The 17783-nt window shown below is 42.7% G+C and overlaps 1 protein-coding gene across 2 annotated transcripts in view; it reads right to left on the bottom strand.

The window, feature by feature from the left end:
• The window catches only part of Astn1 (astrotactin 1), a 340652-nt gene that overhangs the window by 80767 nt on the left and 242102 nt on the right, over window positions 1-17783 (bottom strand). For both annotated transcript variants that reach the window (XM_042258386.2, XM_042258385.2), the window contains exons 10-14: window positions 15868-16005; window positions 15286-15436; window positions 6286-6452; window positions 2834-3028; window positions 1356-1483 (exon numbers count right to left, since the gene is read on the bottom strand). In XM_042258386.2, the coding sequence (XP_042114320.1) occupies window positions 1356-1483; window positions 2834-3028; window positions 6286-6452; window positions 15286-15436; window positions 15868-16005 (779 nt within the window). The remainder of the gene's footprint in view (window positions 1-1355; window positions 1484-2833; window positions 3029-6285; window positions 6453-15285; window positions 15437-15867; window positions 16006-17783) is intronic.

Below are 17783 nucleotides of genomic sequence, written 5' to 3'. Positions count from 1 at the left end.
GGCACCTTTTTGATACTGAGATATTACACTGTTGAGAAACAATGTAATCATCCACAAAACTCATGCTCAAGAAATGGAGTACCAAAAAGAAAGAAAGCAAAAAAAATCACCAAAATATCTCATTGGGTTATAAGGAAGTTTACCATTTTGTGCTAGGCTACACTTCCCACCACATGCAGCCACAGGCTGTACATACTGAACAGTACTTCTCATTGGTCCATTTATTTAGTTAACAAACACACATGCCACGGTGTGTTAAGAATCACTTTCATTAGTGTTAGTCTCTCATATCAATTCTATGGGGAAGACAGTGTTATAATACACATTTTTAAAGGTGAAAGACACAGCGGTACAGAGAACTTAAATAACTTGTCCTGAACTTAGACGAGTAAGGAGCAGATCCCAGCTGCCAGGCTCTGGAGCCCACGCTAATAATTACTATGCTTCATTGCCTCGGGAAGAACCACTTCTAATCCCTGGTATCTGCTGAAGGCTTATGCTTAGCCATTCATTAAAAAATGGAGGAAAAGAGGCAGAAAGGATAGAATAAGGAAGACAGAATGAATAAGGTGGAGGGATAATGAAGAAACAAGCATAACCAATGAAATTGAGCTCAAGCATATTGTTCTAGCAAATGATGCCAAATCCCAAGTTACTAATTTCTAGAGTTCATGGGGCACCTCAAGCCCCTTCTTAGCTCAAAAAGGATCTACCCAGAAACCAAGGCCCAGAAAGGAACAGCCCACCCTATGGCTGCCTCCGCTAATGAAGTTACATCTCTGTCCCATATAGACCAAGAGAAGGAACTGTGGGATTGAAGAATAGAGGGGCAGGATTTATTGTCCCCTTCACATGATGAGGGATCAAGAGGCCTTCACACAACAGAGCTGGATTCAAACACAGGGTCACTGGATAACAAAACTCTGTCAGTCTCTGTCTTATCTCACTGCTCCAGAAGTTCTGCGCAGGGACCACACTATTAATGCATGTTCAGGGGATAGATGTACTCCATCTTCTCTCTGCCTCCATGACTTACATACCTCAAACCCAACCAAAACCTCTGAATGTATATACATCCATTGTGGCATTTTCCCCCACCCCTTGAAGAATTTCTATAAAATTTAGCAAGAAAAATATATTATCACAGCCATTTTGTAGTAATTATATGGGAATATTGACAATTTTACTGATAATTAATCCTAATAATGTTTGATTTTTATAACAGATCGTTTATCATGTTTGAATGAAATGGCTGACTTTGGGAACAAAAATGACCACGGTCAAGTGAGTGCCATGATTTTAAGAAATTCTGGATATCTGCCTGGGTTTGGCTGTATAAATGAAGGCACACTTACCAGTCAGGAAGTCAGGGTCAGGGGTGGGCTCTGAGATTTCCTCTAGACACTGATTCTCCAGTGGGACAGTGGCAACCACAAGACCATCTGGCAGTTGCTGGTCTAAACCACGAGCAAAGTTGTTTTGTCTAGAACAGAGCAAACGTTCATTTTCTGCCTGTCCACGGTACTCTTCAGCATGCAGTCCATATTTCAACACAGTGTAAAACATCTTTGTGGTCCAAAAGTCATGCCTCACCTTGAGACTCATTTGGTTCACATGACATGAGTTAGTCACATGAATAAGGGAGGTAAAGGGGGCATAGAGATGAGAGATGAGTCAGCTGAAGAAGTCTATGGGCAGGGTAGAGAATGTTTCCCTCCACCCCAGGTGTCCCCTCTGACTCCATCTCTACAAGATGCCAATGCTCTCAGTTACATTTGTAGAATGCAGAGAATACTCTGGCTATCACAAGACCAATTCTGATAGCACACTTATTGCCCTGGAAAACCAATTCCATTGTTGAAAATGGAAAATACTTGTAAAGTTTCTTGTCTATGACAGAAACGGGAGCTGAATACAAGAACTACCTTGAAAATTTGCCTCCAGTTTGTTCCTACGAGCATAGATTAGATTGCTATCAAGTCATGTTTTATGTTAGAATACTGGCATCACCACTATCATAATCATCATCATCATCTCATGGAAAGCATATTTCCATGGCTTCTAAGTAAATTCAAATAGCCCAAGGAAGAACAGGTATAAGGGTCAAATGGGGAATCTCTCGTAGAGTTTCTAAATAAATGGTTCAAAATGTTTTGTCCACAGAGGTGCTTTTTAATCTTCAAAATAATTAAATGTCACAAGTATTTGGCCATGGTCATAAATGTCAATATTTACCATGTTAGAAATTAAAAGAGAAAATTTTAAAAAATACTATTAAAGCACCAATGAACATATTCAATATCAACCTGTATTATGGGAAAAAGGGCAATGGCATTATTTTATATATTTAAATGTCTGACTTAGTAGAAGACAACTGGATTCTCACAAATGAATCTAACTTATTACAACATGTTATTTTACTTGAAATATATGAAAGAAATTTGGCTTTCAAATAGGTAGGACCTAAGTACTCCCTGAAGAGGTTTGGTGATGTCCAAGAATCCTTTGAACACACTCTAAGAGCTGCTGTTCACAAGCCAGGTCTTAAGATTTGGAGGTAAAATAGAACTTGAACATTTTGGTGTGGCTTCATTGTGAAATCTTGAAGGTAAGATTTTGTTTAAGGTTTTACCATACACCCAGCATGATTCTTGGATTCTTGAATGAAGAGTGTAGACTCGAACAGGATTATGGGCAAGAGCACAATCTGTCCCTTTAGGTATCTCACAATCACTCTGATCTAAGATATACAACTTCATGCTGAGAATAAGGCTCTTCAGAGTGGAAGCTACACAACACCCCGAAAAGTCAGCTCTGTGCATATGACATTCACCTGAATGTTCCTTTTAGCACCTGTCCAGCAGCTACTTCTTTGGACTGGTTGTTGTAACCAAAGAACATTTCCCCAAAGAGAGTCTGGTTCATAGGGACCTCTCTGCTTTCTGCACAGTCACCTCCCTCTGGGCAGGTCTCTGTGACAAGTTGACAAGACCGTCCATCCACCCCAAGCTTGTAGTCTTCGATACACCTAACAGGATAGAGAACTCAAGATAAGAAGTTATTCGTCAATGAGTCATCAGGGCAAATCAACACAATAAATTGGGATCAATGCCTGTGGAGAAATGTTGGATGACCTCAAACTAGGAATAAACCTTTTGATTTAAGTCTCTCTCTCTCTCTCTCTCTCTCTCTCTCTCTCTCTCTCTCTCTCTCTCTCTCTCTCTCTCTCTCTCTCTTTTAATTTATTTATTATGTATACAGTGTTCTACTTGCATATATCCCTTCAGGCCAGAAGAGGGCACCAGATCTCATTACAGATGGCTGTGCGCCACAATGTGGTTGCTGGGAATTGAACTCAGGACCTCTGGAAGAACAACTGGTGCTCTTAACCTCTGAGCCATATCTCCAGCCCCTTGATTTAGGTCTCTTAAAACTCAGCTTCATACATCTATAAATTGAGGCACTTTTCATCATGACCACATCAAATGTTTATTTTTCCTTAAATGATAAGTCTTTTCGGACTCCACCTGTCCTAGCCCTCTGATTTCTAAAGTTAAGGATTAGAGGAGATCAGCTTATAAGTGAGTTAACATACTTAAATAAAAGGTATGCCAGCATTTTTCTCAAGAATATTCTGTGGAGCTTCTGCATTTGTTTGTAAAGTAATTAGGCAGCAAAAGAGTAATTGTGTGCTTAAGAAATTAATAACTCTCAAATCTGGTCCTGTGGTAAGTCAACTAAGAAATGAGGAAGATTTGTGATCTTCTAGCTGTGCTCTGTTTGAGTACACACAAACAAACCACCAGCTCATACAAACTCCCCTCCACTCAGCGCTGACATCCTGAACTAAATAGATGCCAGGGCACAGTGTGAGTCCTGTGTGCTCCATAAACCAACAATCGCCTCCTCACTGCTTTCCGCATTGTGTTGCTCTAATGAGAAAGTAATACTAATTTGGTAACCATGGGTCAGTGACTCATAAGTCATTAATTGGACTTTATTTGTAGTTATTTTATGAGTAAGATACACTTGTTAACTCATGTAAGACTTAATTCTTTAATAAGGCTGCCATTGTTTTTTAAAAAATAAAGATTTCTTTCCTTCCTTAGAAATAGAACAAATTTAAAATTTTAGGATGATTATGATACTGAACACATCAATGATCACTATCTGTAGTAACTGTGATAGGTTAAAAGCTTCAGTCCTTTATAGCAGCCCAAAGGCTCATAGTTTTTAAAAGTAGACCTAATACTGTAACAACATTAATGCTGCCCTTAACTGTAACTCTGGGCCAGCTGCTTCAACTCTTGTGAGGTTTCATTTCCAAAACTGTAGGAAGGGTGGGAGGAGCAGCTGTTGTACCAGAGTGTTGAGGAAATTAATTTAGATATTCAACATATAAAACTTACACCATGCTGAAAGTACAGGTAGTGCTGGCTACATGGTGCTGTTATTATTAGCAGAGGTGCAAATGAGGACCATGGGCAAACAACCTGAACTGCTAATTCTCCCCATTTCCCATTTGTACAGTTGTGTGAACAGGCGTGAATAGAGCGTTTCAATTGTAAGTGCATGCGGTTTGCTCTGTGTACAAGAACCTCAAATCAGGACATATCTGAAAGACTATATATAGTGCCTTGGGTAAGACTAATCAACATGTGCCTATTTCCAACTGAAACCAGAAAGAAAGTCCAGTGAGAAATCATGGCTTTTGTTCAGGGAACCAGCATGATTCAAGGCCCACAGAGAACTGACTCCATGACTCAGAGGAGGTCTGGGACAAGACCTTGAAATGGCTCCCTCCTCTAGCCATATAAACTAGAGTTTGGGTGGGGGTTAAAGCTGACTGGTTCCATTTCAGTCTACCTTAAACATCTTGATACCTGCCTGTCTCTTCCATATGGCTCCATTTCTCATTCTTCTGTCCTAGTATTACACAGCAAACTTTTTTGAGAGGGGAGATTAGGCTGGTCATCCTGCTGTTCCTGTTGTATCTAACACCTAACTAGGTTCTCTGCATATGCGGGTGATGAAATGTACATACAGTAAATAAAAAAGGATGTAACTTTGGCTGAGTCTGCTTCCATTAATTGAAGTGGGTCAACCTTAATGGTCACATTACAGAGAACATTAAAATTTAGAGCAAGCTTCTATTTATGGAATGGGATTTTACAAGAAACTAAATACGAAAATTGCTCAATTGCAAAGAAATGAGATAAAATACAATAAACTAACAGTACAAGTGCACTGGAAATCTTTTCATGGTTACTCAGCAGGCACCGGCTTTTAGCAAGCCCCTAACATAGTTTTATGACTTTAAACATTGATTTCCATTGCAAGCTTATTAGATGGTGAGATTCTTGAAGACACGAACCTAAATGCTACTTTCTTCAGCAGCCCAGTGGTCAGTGTGGTGTGTGAGCACCCCAACTGACTTGCAGCAAGAGAGTGGGGTGGGAGAGTGGGAGGCAGAAGCAGGGGGGGTGGGAAGGGAGAAAAGGATAGATAAGCAATCTCTGGGCATAGCAGAATTGGCTAAATCTCTATTTACTTGATAAATATAGCATGAAAATGGCTTTAAATATAATTTCACTCATCGACACAAATTTAAATTTTGAGAAAACTGCAGAGCTTTAAAAAAGTCAGAAGGGCCTGAATTCTGCTCCTAATTTTCTCATTTACTAACTTTCTAGTCTTGAGGGAGATCGTTCACCTCCCTGGACATTCCTTTTCTCACCTGTGAAATGGGGTGGCATTGCCCACTCTGTTCCGTCACATGGGTGGGGGAGAGAGCTGATCACAAGGAGAGCATTAGACTGGCTAGAACTAGTAACTTTGCAGAAGGAGGGAGGGCTGTGCAAACTACAGGGACTCTGGGAGCAGAATGTGAAGTTTGCATTTCTTTCTCCTTCCCTTCTTTAATACTCTGGTAGTTTCACATAGTCTTTCTCAAGTTTTGGACCATGGGAATAGTTTCTGTCCCAAAATACATCATTAACATGGTTTCTCAAAGGCAACACGTGGAACACCCTGGCTTAATTGGGCAAAGATTTATGTAAACCATGCAGTTAATTCTTCCTTTCAGGTAAGCCAGAGGCTGCATTTCTGTAGCCTCCGGAATAGACTTGCCATGAGGTTCCTCTATGTTAGACTACCAAAGTGCTCATCTTGTTCGACCAGCTCTCTCCTTAGAGCCTAGGGAATGACCAGTCCATTAACAAGGACCTACTAGGGTTTCAGGACTAAAAGTCCCTTGGCCCAGCAACCTCATGGCTGCTCACTCACCCGCAAAACATGAGGATGTTGTATAAGGTGGGGTCATCTGGAAAAGGTGCCATCTGCTGGAGACACAGTTGTTCGCAGCCGCCGTTGAAACCATCTGAGCAGTCCACTCCAATATGGCGGTCATAGCAGCCTGAGCTGTCCTTCATAGGGCTGAGTCCCGAAGGGCACTGGCACAACCAGAAAGCATCCACACCAGTGGGTAAAAAGAAGACCCAAGTGCAGCCACTGACACACTCCATGTGAAACTATTACCCCTGGCAAATAATCCATGGATTTCCTTTTGCCTTTTTGCATCCTTTTAAAAGCAAAGAACCTCTCTCTCTCTCTCTCTCTCTAGATATATATATATATATATCTGCTTCTCTCTGGGTACAACTCACACGCATTTGCATTAAGCCTCTGGCTCTGAGCTGGCTGGCATGGAGCTATGTGGCAAGACAGAGCAAGAGAAGAATGCTGCTTCCTAATTGGACCTCAGGCTGGCAGAAGAGGACAAGTGATGGGCCAGAAATAAAATGTATTAAGCAGGGATTCCTGGGGACTAGGCAGAGCCATGGTGCTGTTTGAACTCCACATTAAAAGGGCACTTTATCAATGTTGGTACCTGTTGGCAACATTGGAGAAATGGAGTGAGCCAGGGCTGCCGGTCTGAGGGTGGAAAGAGACTTCTCCTGTAGCCTTGGAGAGGAGTGTGATGCCCCTCACAGTGGGAAATCCTGGGCTCATCAACTTGCTGTCTCAAAGATACTCCCTGGAAGCTACACAGCCGACAGCACCTACTACATGAGCACCCACGGGTGCTCTGCTTGGGTTTTGGCCAGCTAGTTTAATGTGAAACATTCATTCTTCTGCCCCAGTTGTCCTCAGTCAACTTCCCAAGGGTAATGGCAAAGGAGGAAATCATAAAACCCTCAGATTCCGGGAAAGATCATGGAGCAAGGTGAGCCCCAGCAATACTTTCACAGACCCCAGCAAGCAGCCTACCTCATTGTCTAATCCAACTGTGGTGGTTCGAAAGAAAATGGCCCCCAAAGGGAGTGGCACTATTGGGGGGTGTGGCCTTGTTGGAGGAAGTGTGTCACTGTGGGGACAGGCCGTAAGGTCTCTTTTCTCAAGCTTCAGTGTGACAATCAGTCAACTTCCTGTTGCCTCTCAGTCAAGATGTAGGGCTCTCAGCTCTAGCACCACATCTGCCTGCATGCCGCCATGTTCCTTGCCATGATGATAATGGACTGAACCTCTGAAACTGTAAGTGAGCCCCCCATCTCCCCGTAAATGATTTTTTAGTAAGTGTTGCCCTGGTCATGGTGTCTCTTCACAGTAATACAAATCCCTAAGACACCAACCCTCAGAACAGCCCATGAGGTGAGAAGTGTGGCCCATATGAGGAAACAAGGCACAGAGGGTTTAACTCCTAGAATCATAGCTGTTTCAAGCAGGTCCACATGTGAGTCCCTGGCAGATCGTCTGGGGCATCCTGATTCAGTGGCTCCAGCATCTCCTATGTCACACTCAGACTCTGAGTGACAGACCTACTTACTGCAAACCGAGCCTGTACTATTTTCTCTCATAATTTCCTGTGGCATCCTCATTCATGGACAAAGGAGCCCCTGACATTGCACTAGAATCTCTAAAATCCTATTTTTAATTTTTTAGATTTTATTTTAGTTTTGTTTGTTTAGATTTTGTTTAGTTTAGTTTGTCACCTGGATCCTTGTGCCTGTGTGAAGATGTTGTGCATTAATATTAACACTGATTCTAACAGGCTAGGCAGAAGGCATACATGAAAGCCAGGCTTGAGCAGCTGGAGTGCGGCAGAGCTGAGAGTATATCTAGATTTGATTCCAGAACTCAGGATTTTAATAACCAATTTTATTTTATCTATCTGTCTACCTATGTATCTATCTATGTATCTATCTATCTATCTATGTATCTATCTATGTATCTATGTATCTATGTATCTATCTATCTATCTATCTATCTATCTATCTATCTATCTATCTATCTATCTATCTATCTCATCTATCTATCTACCTACCTATCAATCAATCTATCTATTACCTATCAATCATATATCTATCACCTATCAATTTATCTATCATCTATCCTGTCTCCTTTCACTCTCCACTGTCTGGCTTGTCCTCTTGCTCTTCTGCCAGGCATCTTGGCTTAGCACAAAGCTTAGTGCTTGGCTGATGTGTCTCTGAAAAGCCACCTCTCCTCCCTCCTCCTTCCCCAGTCAACTATCACAGCAAGATATGCACTGTTTACTGACACCAGTTCTGCTAGTTCCTAAACAAATGCCCCCCTAAGACCTGCCAGGCCCCCAGCTTGGTCCATCTCCTCTTCCTAAGAAGGCAGATGGAAAGCTGGAAGGTGGCAGTATTTAAAGCCAATTCCAAGGGCTACCCTCTGCTGTGTACACCCAGATGTTCCCCATAATGGTTATGATGGCAAACAAGCAAATGAAGAAGCTGAGGATTGCACCCCCATGATTTGTTGCCCACCCCCATCAAGCTCCTCGGCCACCCAGCTGTTAGGCCAGATGTGTCACCAGAGGAGGCTGGCTTAGGCACCATGTGGCTGCCCAGGCATGATTTGGATATGGAAACACAAAGTGTTATTGGAATTAAATGTCTTGTATTGGTGGCCAGGAGTTGTTCTCCCCTCCCTTCCCCCCTTTTATAAAGCTTGTTAGAAGCCATCAAGCAGAGATAAAGCCAATTGTCCTGCCAATACTGCTTAGCATAATTTCAACCCTCACACCAGATAGCTCTATCAGTCCCCAGCCAGGACTCCCTAGCTTCTCAGCCACCTGCTTTTTTTCAGAATGCTCCATCATGCACAACTTTTAACAAAGACTTCACTGAATGAAACAGGAGCAGGCTTTGTTCTGGAATTCCACATCCTAGCATATTTCCATCTTGCCTGGCCCTAATGCCAAGATGACCACGGCTGCTCCTAAGTGGACCACCTGATGTTTAGAATCTCTTAAAAGATTTGGAGAGAAGACAACATTAGCTATTTTGCCCACATTGGATTTTTTTTTTCTTGTAAGTAAAGCTAAATTAATAACCATAGCTATAATGAATTAGGCAATTCTTTTTGTAGTCCATTTTTATTTATGTGTATTTTCTGCAGTTCCAACAACACAGGTATACTGTATCTTCTCCATTTTTAGGTAACTCAGAAAAACAAACTTGTTCAAGGTCACTATGTTAGGAAATGGCAGAAACAAACGTTAGGCCTAGATCTGTCTGACTCCAAAGCTTGTGTGTGTTTCTGACATGTCATTGTGCACCTGTGATCAAATCTTCCTTGGAAGAAAGAAAGGCAATGCATCAACAGTGTAAACCAGCCTGTAGATTTGCCATTTGACTATTTTGAATCATTTCTGAAGCATATTCTTAGATCAATTACGGACTTATAGATTTATCCGAATGTTTTTTGTGTGTCCCTCTTTACACACATACACACACACACACACACACATACACACACCATGTTATTAGTGGAACTATTTAGAACAAAACACTGCAAGCTGTCTAGAATGATGACCTTGAAGGCAAAACAAGATCTTCAGTCACTGAGAAAGATGCAATTATCTTTATTGTACTGTAACTAACTTGGGCAGCAGTTCAGAGCATTTTAGAAATATTTCCAGGAAAAAAAATGTTGAAATGAAAACTGAGATTTCTTTATAGCTCTTGGTATCCGGAGCACCCATTCCCTAGGGAGCTAATCATTCAATCATCCATGGAATAAGTTTGGCTTTTCATGTGTCTTCCCTCTGTTAATACATTCAAATTTCAGTTTTCCTCAAATTCTTGACCTGACTATAAAGAGAGGATACAATCAGCTGTGGTCCTGCTTCTGGAAGTAAGTGCAGCCCTTGCCACGGGCTCTGAGAAGCCCTTGTCTATAGAAGTTGCAATTTTCTCCTGGCAAGACTTGGATATTCTCTCCTCCTGGCTGTGGGTAATCCTTCCATTTGGTCATTGAATGAGAACCATTTGCCCAGGAGAGAGCCCCAAGGTCATATATTAACCCCACTTTGCATAGGTTATATTCAGCAGTCCCAGGGACTTTATGAACTACAGACTTAAAAAGAAAACTCCATTTATTATAACCATAGCCCTCCCCCACCAGGAAGATCTAATAAATGAGCTCATATTTCAGTGACCCCTAAAATACACAAGGTTAATCATCTTTCATGAGATGTTCATGGCTTCTTGACTCATTACTAGTCTAAGGCATAATTTGCTAATGAGATTAAAATGATTTTCCCATTCAAATCCCTTTCTTTGCCATCTTTCCCCCTCTTTTTCTACCAATGAGTTTTGGTTGATTAATTACTTAGGAGACTAAATTGGAGACCACATATCTCAGTTCCAGATTACGAAGTAGATACTCTGTTGGCAGATGGGTATGAGTGATGGACACACAAGCTTATTTGTGTCCCCTGGGAGAAGAGGGACAGATTTCAGCAGCTGAGCTTGCCTCACCTTACTTGGATGATTCATAAGGCATGTGACCACATTTTCTACTGGAAATAGGTTCTTTTTTACTATGTGGCAATCTCATTCATTTTGCAAGTGATGATTTCCACAATTTTTTGATGGGCTTTGACATACTGGTTCAAGATATGCAGGAATTCTCCCAAGGGGAGGAGTGTGATAGAGTTAAATTTATAATTCAGGCTGTTGTGGTTGCCTGCCCCAATTTCTCTAGAAATCTCTGAAGTGTATTAATTTACTTATTGTCCTACAGAGAGGAGAGATGCTCATCTCTAATGGTCCCTGCACATCTGTGCTCTAGCAAAGGTAAAAAGACACATGTTATGGGAAACCATAGTGGACAGCAGGTGGAGGAAGGGAATCAGGGTCACTGAGCATAATGGCCAGGCAGGGAAGGTCATGTGTTTCATACACAAGATGCAGGGCTGTTGATCCTGCTCCTTTCATGGCTACCTTCTACTTATCTAGTGTATTTCAATCTCTTAAAAGCAAAAGCATTTGTTGGCCATTTTCAGCATGAGTGTGAGCATGTAGCTGAGGAAGAAACGAGGGATTTCCTATTTTCTTGACTTTTTGTATAGCAGTGATAGTAGTCTTCTAGCTTTCAGGGCACATTTTATGTTGAACCTTAGTAGGTGGGCTTGATAAGAGTGACGGGGGTTGGCGAGATTTATCAGTCAGTAAAGTGATTGTGGCCCAAGCATGAGGATGCGAGTTCACATTCCCTACACCCATAGAAATACAAAGCTGGTCTGTATGAATGCCTGTAATCTCAGCACCAGGGAGATATACACGAAAGGATCTCTGGGGCTTTGTGGCTTTTAGCAAGGTTTTCTCACTGAATTCTCAAGATCTAGATTTAGTGAGAGATCTCATCTTAAAGAATAAGGTAGAAAGTGATTAAGAAAGGCAATTGATGTTTCTCTCTGGCCTCCGCATGGGGGTACAAATGCACACACACACCACACACACACACACACACACACACACACACACACACACACACACTATAATAGTTGATAAAGACGCCTTCATGAAAACTGGGTTTGGGTGTGGGCGTGGTGTTCTATTTGCTAAGTCTATTCAATCCCCACTGCCATTACTCATGGATGGTTCATCCAAATTTGTAATACATTCATAGAAATATAAGAGCATATCTAACCCTACATGGCCAAAAAGACTTTGCAGATAAGATTAAATCAAGGATATTTAGATGAGAGGATTATCTGGAATTATTTAGATTGGCTTGATGTAACCACAGGAGTGTTAAAAGTGGAAGAGGAGCACAGAATGGAAAATAAATAAGCTACAGAATAATGGTTAGAAAAATACAGTATCTCTGGTTTTAGTTAGAGGTGTACCAATAGAGCCCAGAACTGAGAAAAGTGTATGGAATGTGTGGAATCCAGAAGCTGAAAACGGTAAAGGAATTGGTTCTCTCCAGGACCTCCAGAAAGGAATATGTGAAAAGGTCACATATCCCTGACCATTCCTGAATTTCAGCCCAGTGAGAAGCCCATCGTGGATTTGCATGTAGAATTGCAATATAATACATGTGTATAGCTTTAAGCCCCTAAAATCAGTGTGATTTGTTCCAGCAACAATATGATGGTGTCTGATGGAGGAGACTTTGAGGACAGTGAGTGAGGTCTGGCCATTAGTAGTGGGTGGCAGCCTTATGCTCTGGGAATCCTCTGGAAGCTTTTCCCAGTCCCTGGGTGTTAGAGAGCAGTTGCATTTTTGTAATGGTGTGTTGAGGTTTGCACAAGGTTCTGGCTTTCACAGGTATTTGTTTCCTGTCCTTGGAGACTATATAAACAATGGGGTAATTAACTGGAGGCAATAACCCCCCAGGAGTTGATGCATGATTGAAAGAGCCTTCCTAGAAAGAATTCATTCTAGAATTCTTTGAGCAGAGGGTATGGACGTAATATGAATCCTACCTGTCTGGACTGGGTTAAATTAGAAAACATGCAGCTGCAGCTTCTTCAAAGTACCTATCTCTGACTCCTTCCCTGATTCTTGAAGGTCCAGCATGCTCTCATTTCTCATGCTTTTCTCTTTTTATAAGCATATGTCTTTCTTGGGAAGTCTTTCCATTCAACACACAAAAGACTGAAAATAAGGTATACATGCAGAGGTGGGTCAATTCTCAAATTGCAGTGTGTATGGATTATCTTTGCCTCTGGCCCACCTCCAGATGAAGGACCACTCTGCTAACACACCAGGACCTTGAGGTAATACAAATACCCAGTAGAGTCAGGTCAGGTTCAAAGTCAGATTCCTAGTCATCTTTTCAGTAGGATCACAAGTCTTGTAATGACATGTATGAGCTCTCACATACTCTACCCTTCTGCTTAGGGATTATTTGCTTCATAGCCAATAAGAAACAGTGAATGGGATGTGTCTGCCAATCGGCCTGGCCCCTTTCCCTCTAGGAGCCACGTGGAGTAGTGACTTCAAAGAATTATGCTAATACAGTGCTGGTATAACTGGATGACTTTCTGCAGTGGCTCCAATTCTGCAAATGCATATTCATCAGAGCTATTTCTGCTAGCTCCGTCTCACAGATTACAATGTGGAAACTGTAGGACTCCATCAGCACAGCTACATGCCAAGTGAAAGGCCAAGGATGGCCAAGAGAAGGCACCTGACAGGCAACTCCTACCCTGGAGGAAGGGTCCTCATAAGACAAAGTAGCAAGAATGAGGGAGTCAATTCTTGTGTATGAATATTCAAACCACGTGTAGGTGGCTAACAAGGGTGGGCAAGAGAGGATCGCATAGGTGCACGCCCAGGTTTCAGTACTTAAAGTGACCCCAGAAAATAATAATGAATGAAAGGTTGAAATCGAGGTAAAGAGAAGCACGCTGGATAGTAAGAGAGAAAAATAAAGTACCTCATCTTGGAGCTCATTTGAACAGTGAAACTGTCTCCTGGGAAACTCAGGTGTGTGGAACTGGCCAAAGGAGGAGAGCACTGAAGGGCATCAGCTCACCTCCTGGCAGCCTGTGGAAGCCATGCACCAAGTGCTTTCCTTGGTATTTCCCCAAGATTCCCCCTGTTTTTCTTTGTCCTCTTTGGGTCTCTGCCAGATCCTCCTATCTGCCATGCAGCTTTATCTTTCCTTTGCCTTTCTTCATGTCCACTTGTTTCTGATGTAAGCCAGACCCCTCCCAGCTGCAGCTTAGTTCATACCAGCCTGGAGACTTCACCCTGGACACCAGATAGACACTCATCATTGACACCTAGCAGATCCCTGAATGGAACAGATGCTCAGAGCTGGGCAAGAAGGAGGGTGAAAGATGGGGTTGGCTCAGCATCCTCACAGCTTTCCCATGCTCTGGGTCCCCTCCTACAGCACGTCTGTCAGAATGGGAAGTTAAATGGGGCACCATACTCCCCGCTGGGGCTGGAAGTTCCCAGTCCTTTCCCCTAAGCCAATAGTGCAGACTGTGTCTCAATGAATGTTCCCTACCTCCTCTGTTCTCCCTTCGAACATCTTCCCTGCCATCCTTCCCTGACCAAGCCCCTCTACCTCCTAAATATTTCATGATTCTCCCCTCTAAACTTGTAAAGAATGTAGAACTAAAAACAGATGATTGTGTTAGTGGAAACAGCAATGGCAAACATAAAGGAACCTGCCCTGGTGGCCCCATCAGCTCCTGCCCCCATGTACCTTCCTGGTCCAGAACCATCTTCATTTCTATAACCTGGGAGCTAGCATAGGGCAACCTAGCCCCCAAAGTCCTACTGGTTAACAATAGCACCTGTTTTTAAACTAGCTAAGTCTATAGATCTGAAAATTAAAAGCAAAACAAAGCAGAAACCCACTTCTTAGAGAAGCACAATTTCCTTGATCTAAGCGCCAAATGATCACAATATATAGGGTCTGTGTAGCCCTGGCTGGCCTAGAACTCATTATGTAGACAAGGTCTTCCTCCAACTCTCAGAGATGCCTGCCTCTAGAAAGGAAGCTGGAGAGGTAAGCATGGGTGCTGAGAAACCCCGTGCTTTTGTGCTGTCAGTCTTAGTCTTTAACAACTGAGCCATCTCTCTCTCATCCCTGATGCCATTTTTGTTCATGTTTTTCTCTACCATTTCGAGCATAACTTACTCTTTTCATTTTCCTAGCTGTGGGTGGGTTTCTCCTAAAATTTCCTATTAGGCTTGGAGCCAATATCATTTGTTGGAGCAATTCATTAGCTTTCAAATAGCTCCTACCAACTATCTTGTAAGACTGGGAAGACTCCACTATTCAAATATATGGACGTTTCTCTGGGAAGGTCTAGAAAACCTAGTAGTGCTCTGTGGGTACTTTTGATAGACTGATTAACTCCTCATTCCTATCAAGAGAAAAAGTCTTAATTTAGACTAGATGGTGGCCACAGCTAGCTACCATACATACCTTCTTCTGTATGATTATATCACATGACACCCCCCACCCCAGACAGTAACCTATAGGATAGAAGAACTGACATACCACACAACCAGTAGAGTCCAACTTGCGATCTGAAATGCAGCGGAAATTCTTACTGCAGCCTCCATTGTCTTTGCTGCAGTCACGCACTGGCCCAAAGGAGTCTAAGAGGACTTCCAGGCTGTCAAAGGATGATGATGTCATCAGCTCCTCTCTGTATGAAGAAGCAATGGAGGGATCAAGGGATTCCAAATGCAACAAGTGTTCTTACATTCCATGTTCCAACCTGGTCTGCTTTTTCTGGTCTCCCTCTTCTATGAAAAATTGAAGATTAGTCATATTCAAAGCCCTGAGCTAACAAATCATGGGCATTCACCATATCTGGGAAATGAGCCAATGTTATAATGCCTGGTCAAAGAAGGAGATATGAATGTAGGCAAGGATATTAACATTTTATTGCCTGTCATTCCTTGAGGTTTGTGGGAATTGCTTACAAACTCTAATTTTATGTCCTCTTCCAGTGAATGAGCCTGGGGTTATGCAATATTGACCCAAATAAATATCAGATCCTCACTGTGTATATGGGGAATTTGAAGGCAGCTTGCCAACTTGAACTTGGTGCATGCCCCCTCCCCCGGGCCTCACCTGACCTCCACAGCATCTTCCATCACAGTCATGTCGGTCTTACACTTTGCGGACGGATTGATAGCCAGTTCGGCTGGTGGAATCACAAAGCTCTTGCTGAGGGGCAACCACATGCCTTCCCCGAGAGTGTACGTAAATCTGCATGGACACACACACCGGGTGGTTACAGCTGAGCATAACTGCCCACTAGCATTCTGTCACTAGCTGCCTCTTCTTCAGCCTTCCTGAAGACTTTGCAGGTACCCACATACCAGGTGACTACAGGGACCCCCACACAAAAGAGTTATGATGTAACATAGGAATTATACCAGAGCATTTGGAATGTGGTCATTGCTTGCTCCTGTCTCATCCTCCCCATCCCTTGCAGTTCTCTCCAGACAGGTGAAACGGTTGAAATAGTCTGGCATGGGCAGCAGGACTGAGTCAGAGGAAGACAGAGAGGCCTCAGCCCACTCATGGGGCCAAAGAGCAGAAGATCTGATTATGGTGCCCATTCACTAGATATCAGAGGTGGCTTTTATCCAGTCATAAAAAGAGAGCTTCAGATTTTCCAGGTTTGAAGCTGGGCCTCCTTTGTGTTAAGTCATATGAAGATTGGAAGCAGTTTAGTTGAGAAGGGATGCTGACCACCCCCATCCTCATCCTGTGGCTGTATGCTGCAGTGGAAGCCAGGGCTTCTCCCTGCCTGGGGGAGCCCAGAAAAGGAAAAGACAGGAAGGTTTCCTTTTCTGGTTTCTGTATAACAGGAATAGAAGTGACTGAAGTCAGGGGCCTCCAGGGGTGAGAAGAGAGAGACAGACAAATGAGAACAAATGAACAAAACAGGCCCAGATTTATTTTCTGAACTCCTGCCCACACCCTGAACTGACAATGATAACCCATGGGATGCAGGGGAGACTTTTTTTTTATTCTTATAACAAGAGCTAAAAGGAATAAAAGAATCAATCAGCATTTCAAGGGAGAGCTTAAGGAAACCAGGAGAGATTATTTGTTTATTTATTCATTCATTTCATCTCAAAGACATTAAAATGCTCTGTATTCATAGTAAAAAAAAAATAGTCTAAGGGATAAAAGCCAATGTGGGTGGAATAGCACAAGGCGGTGGCAGCCTAGTGTCTCCTCCCAACCTGCTGTGGAGGGAGGAACAATGGAAGGATATGTGCAATTAAGCAGAACGCTGCGCCTGCGCCATCAGCACGCTGGTCACAGCCGCATTTCAAGCCTTGCTCCTCTCTCCTCTAGCCCACACAGTCTTTTCTTCTCTCTCTGGGTTGCCCGAGATGTTAGGAAAGCAGACTGGTGTCTTATAATTTGTTTATGAAGTGTGTAGCCAGCCCCAGAATGCTGGCCACAGAACAGATCTACAGACTGGGGATGCCCAGCTATGTGGTTTCTTCCCATCACCTGAATGACAGTCCTTTCCATTAGAGTTGCTGAAAGAGAAGGCAGGTTACAGCATCACCACAAGGGATTCTAGGAGAGTGGTACATCTCTGTAGAAGTGGGATATGGCCTGATTTGGTAGATATTTCTCCCATTTCTTCTCTGTTTCTTAGTCCTCTGCTGTTCTGAATCATCTGAACTTCTGGAGATGCTCTGAGGTATCTCTCATTCTGCAAAAGGCTTTCAGATCTTCCTGCATTTAGGAATGTGTGGTAGTAGGCAAGCTATGACTTGGTGGGGCGGGGGTGTGCAAAAATCATTACATATGGTGTCCAACATGGGGCTCAAATATCCACATAGGATCTGGGAAAGTAAGTAGTCTTTCAGGTAGGCTCAAGTCATACAGAGTCATGGCTCTTTTAAGAGGCCCTGTTGTACAGACAAGCACTTGAACAGCTGTTACTGGGTATAAGACAAGTATGTAATGAGTCTTTCTCTGTCCTGTCAGTTCCCAAATAATGCCACAGAGACTTT

The sequence above is a fragment of the Peromyscus maniculatus genome, chromosome 11, assembly GCF_049852395.1.
Source record: "Peromyscus maniculatus bairdii isolate BWxNUB_F1_BW_parent chromosome 11, HU_Pman_BW_mat_3.1, whole genome shotgun sequence".
NCBI lineage: Eukaryota > Metazoa > Chordata > Mammalia > Rodentia > Cricetidae > Peromyscus > Peromyscus maniculatus.
Note: the sequence above shows the minus strand (reverse complement) of the source record. Positions and strands in the feature narration are given on the sequence as shown.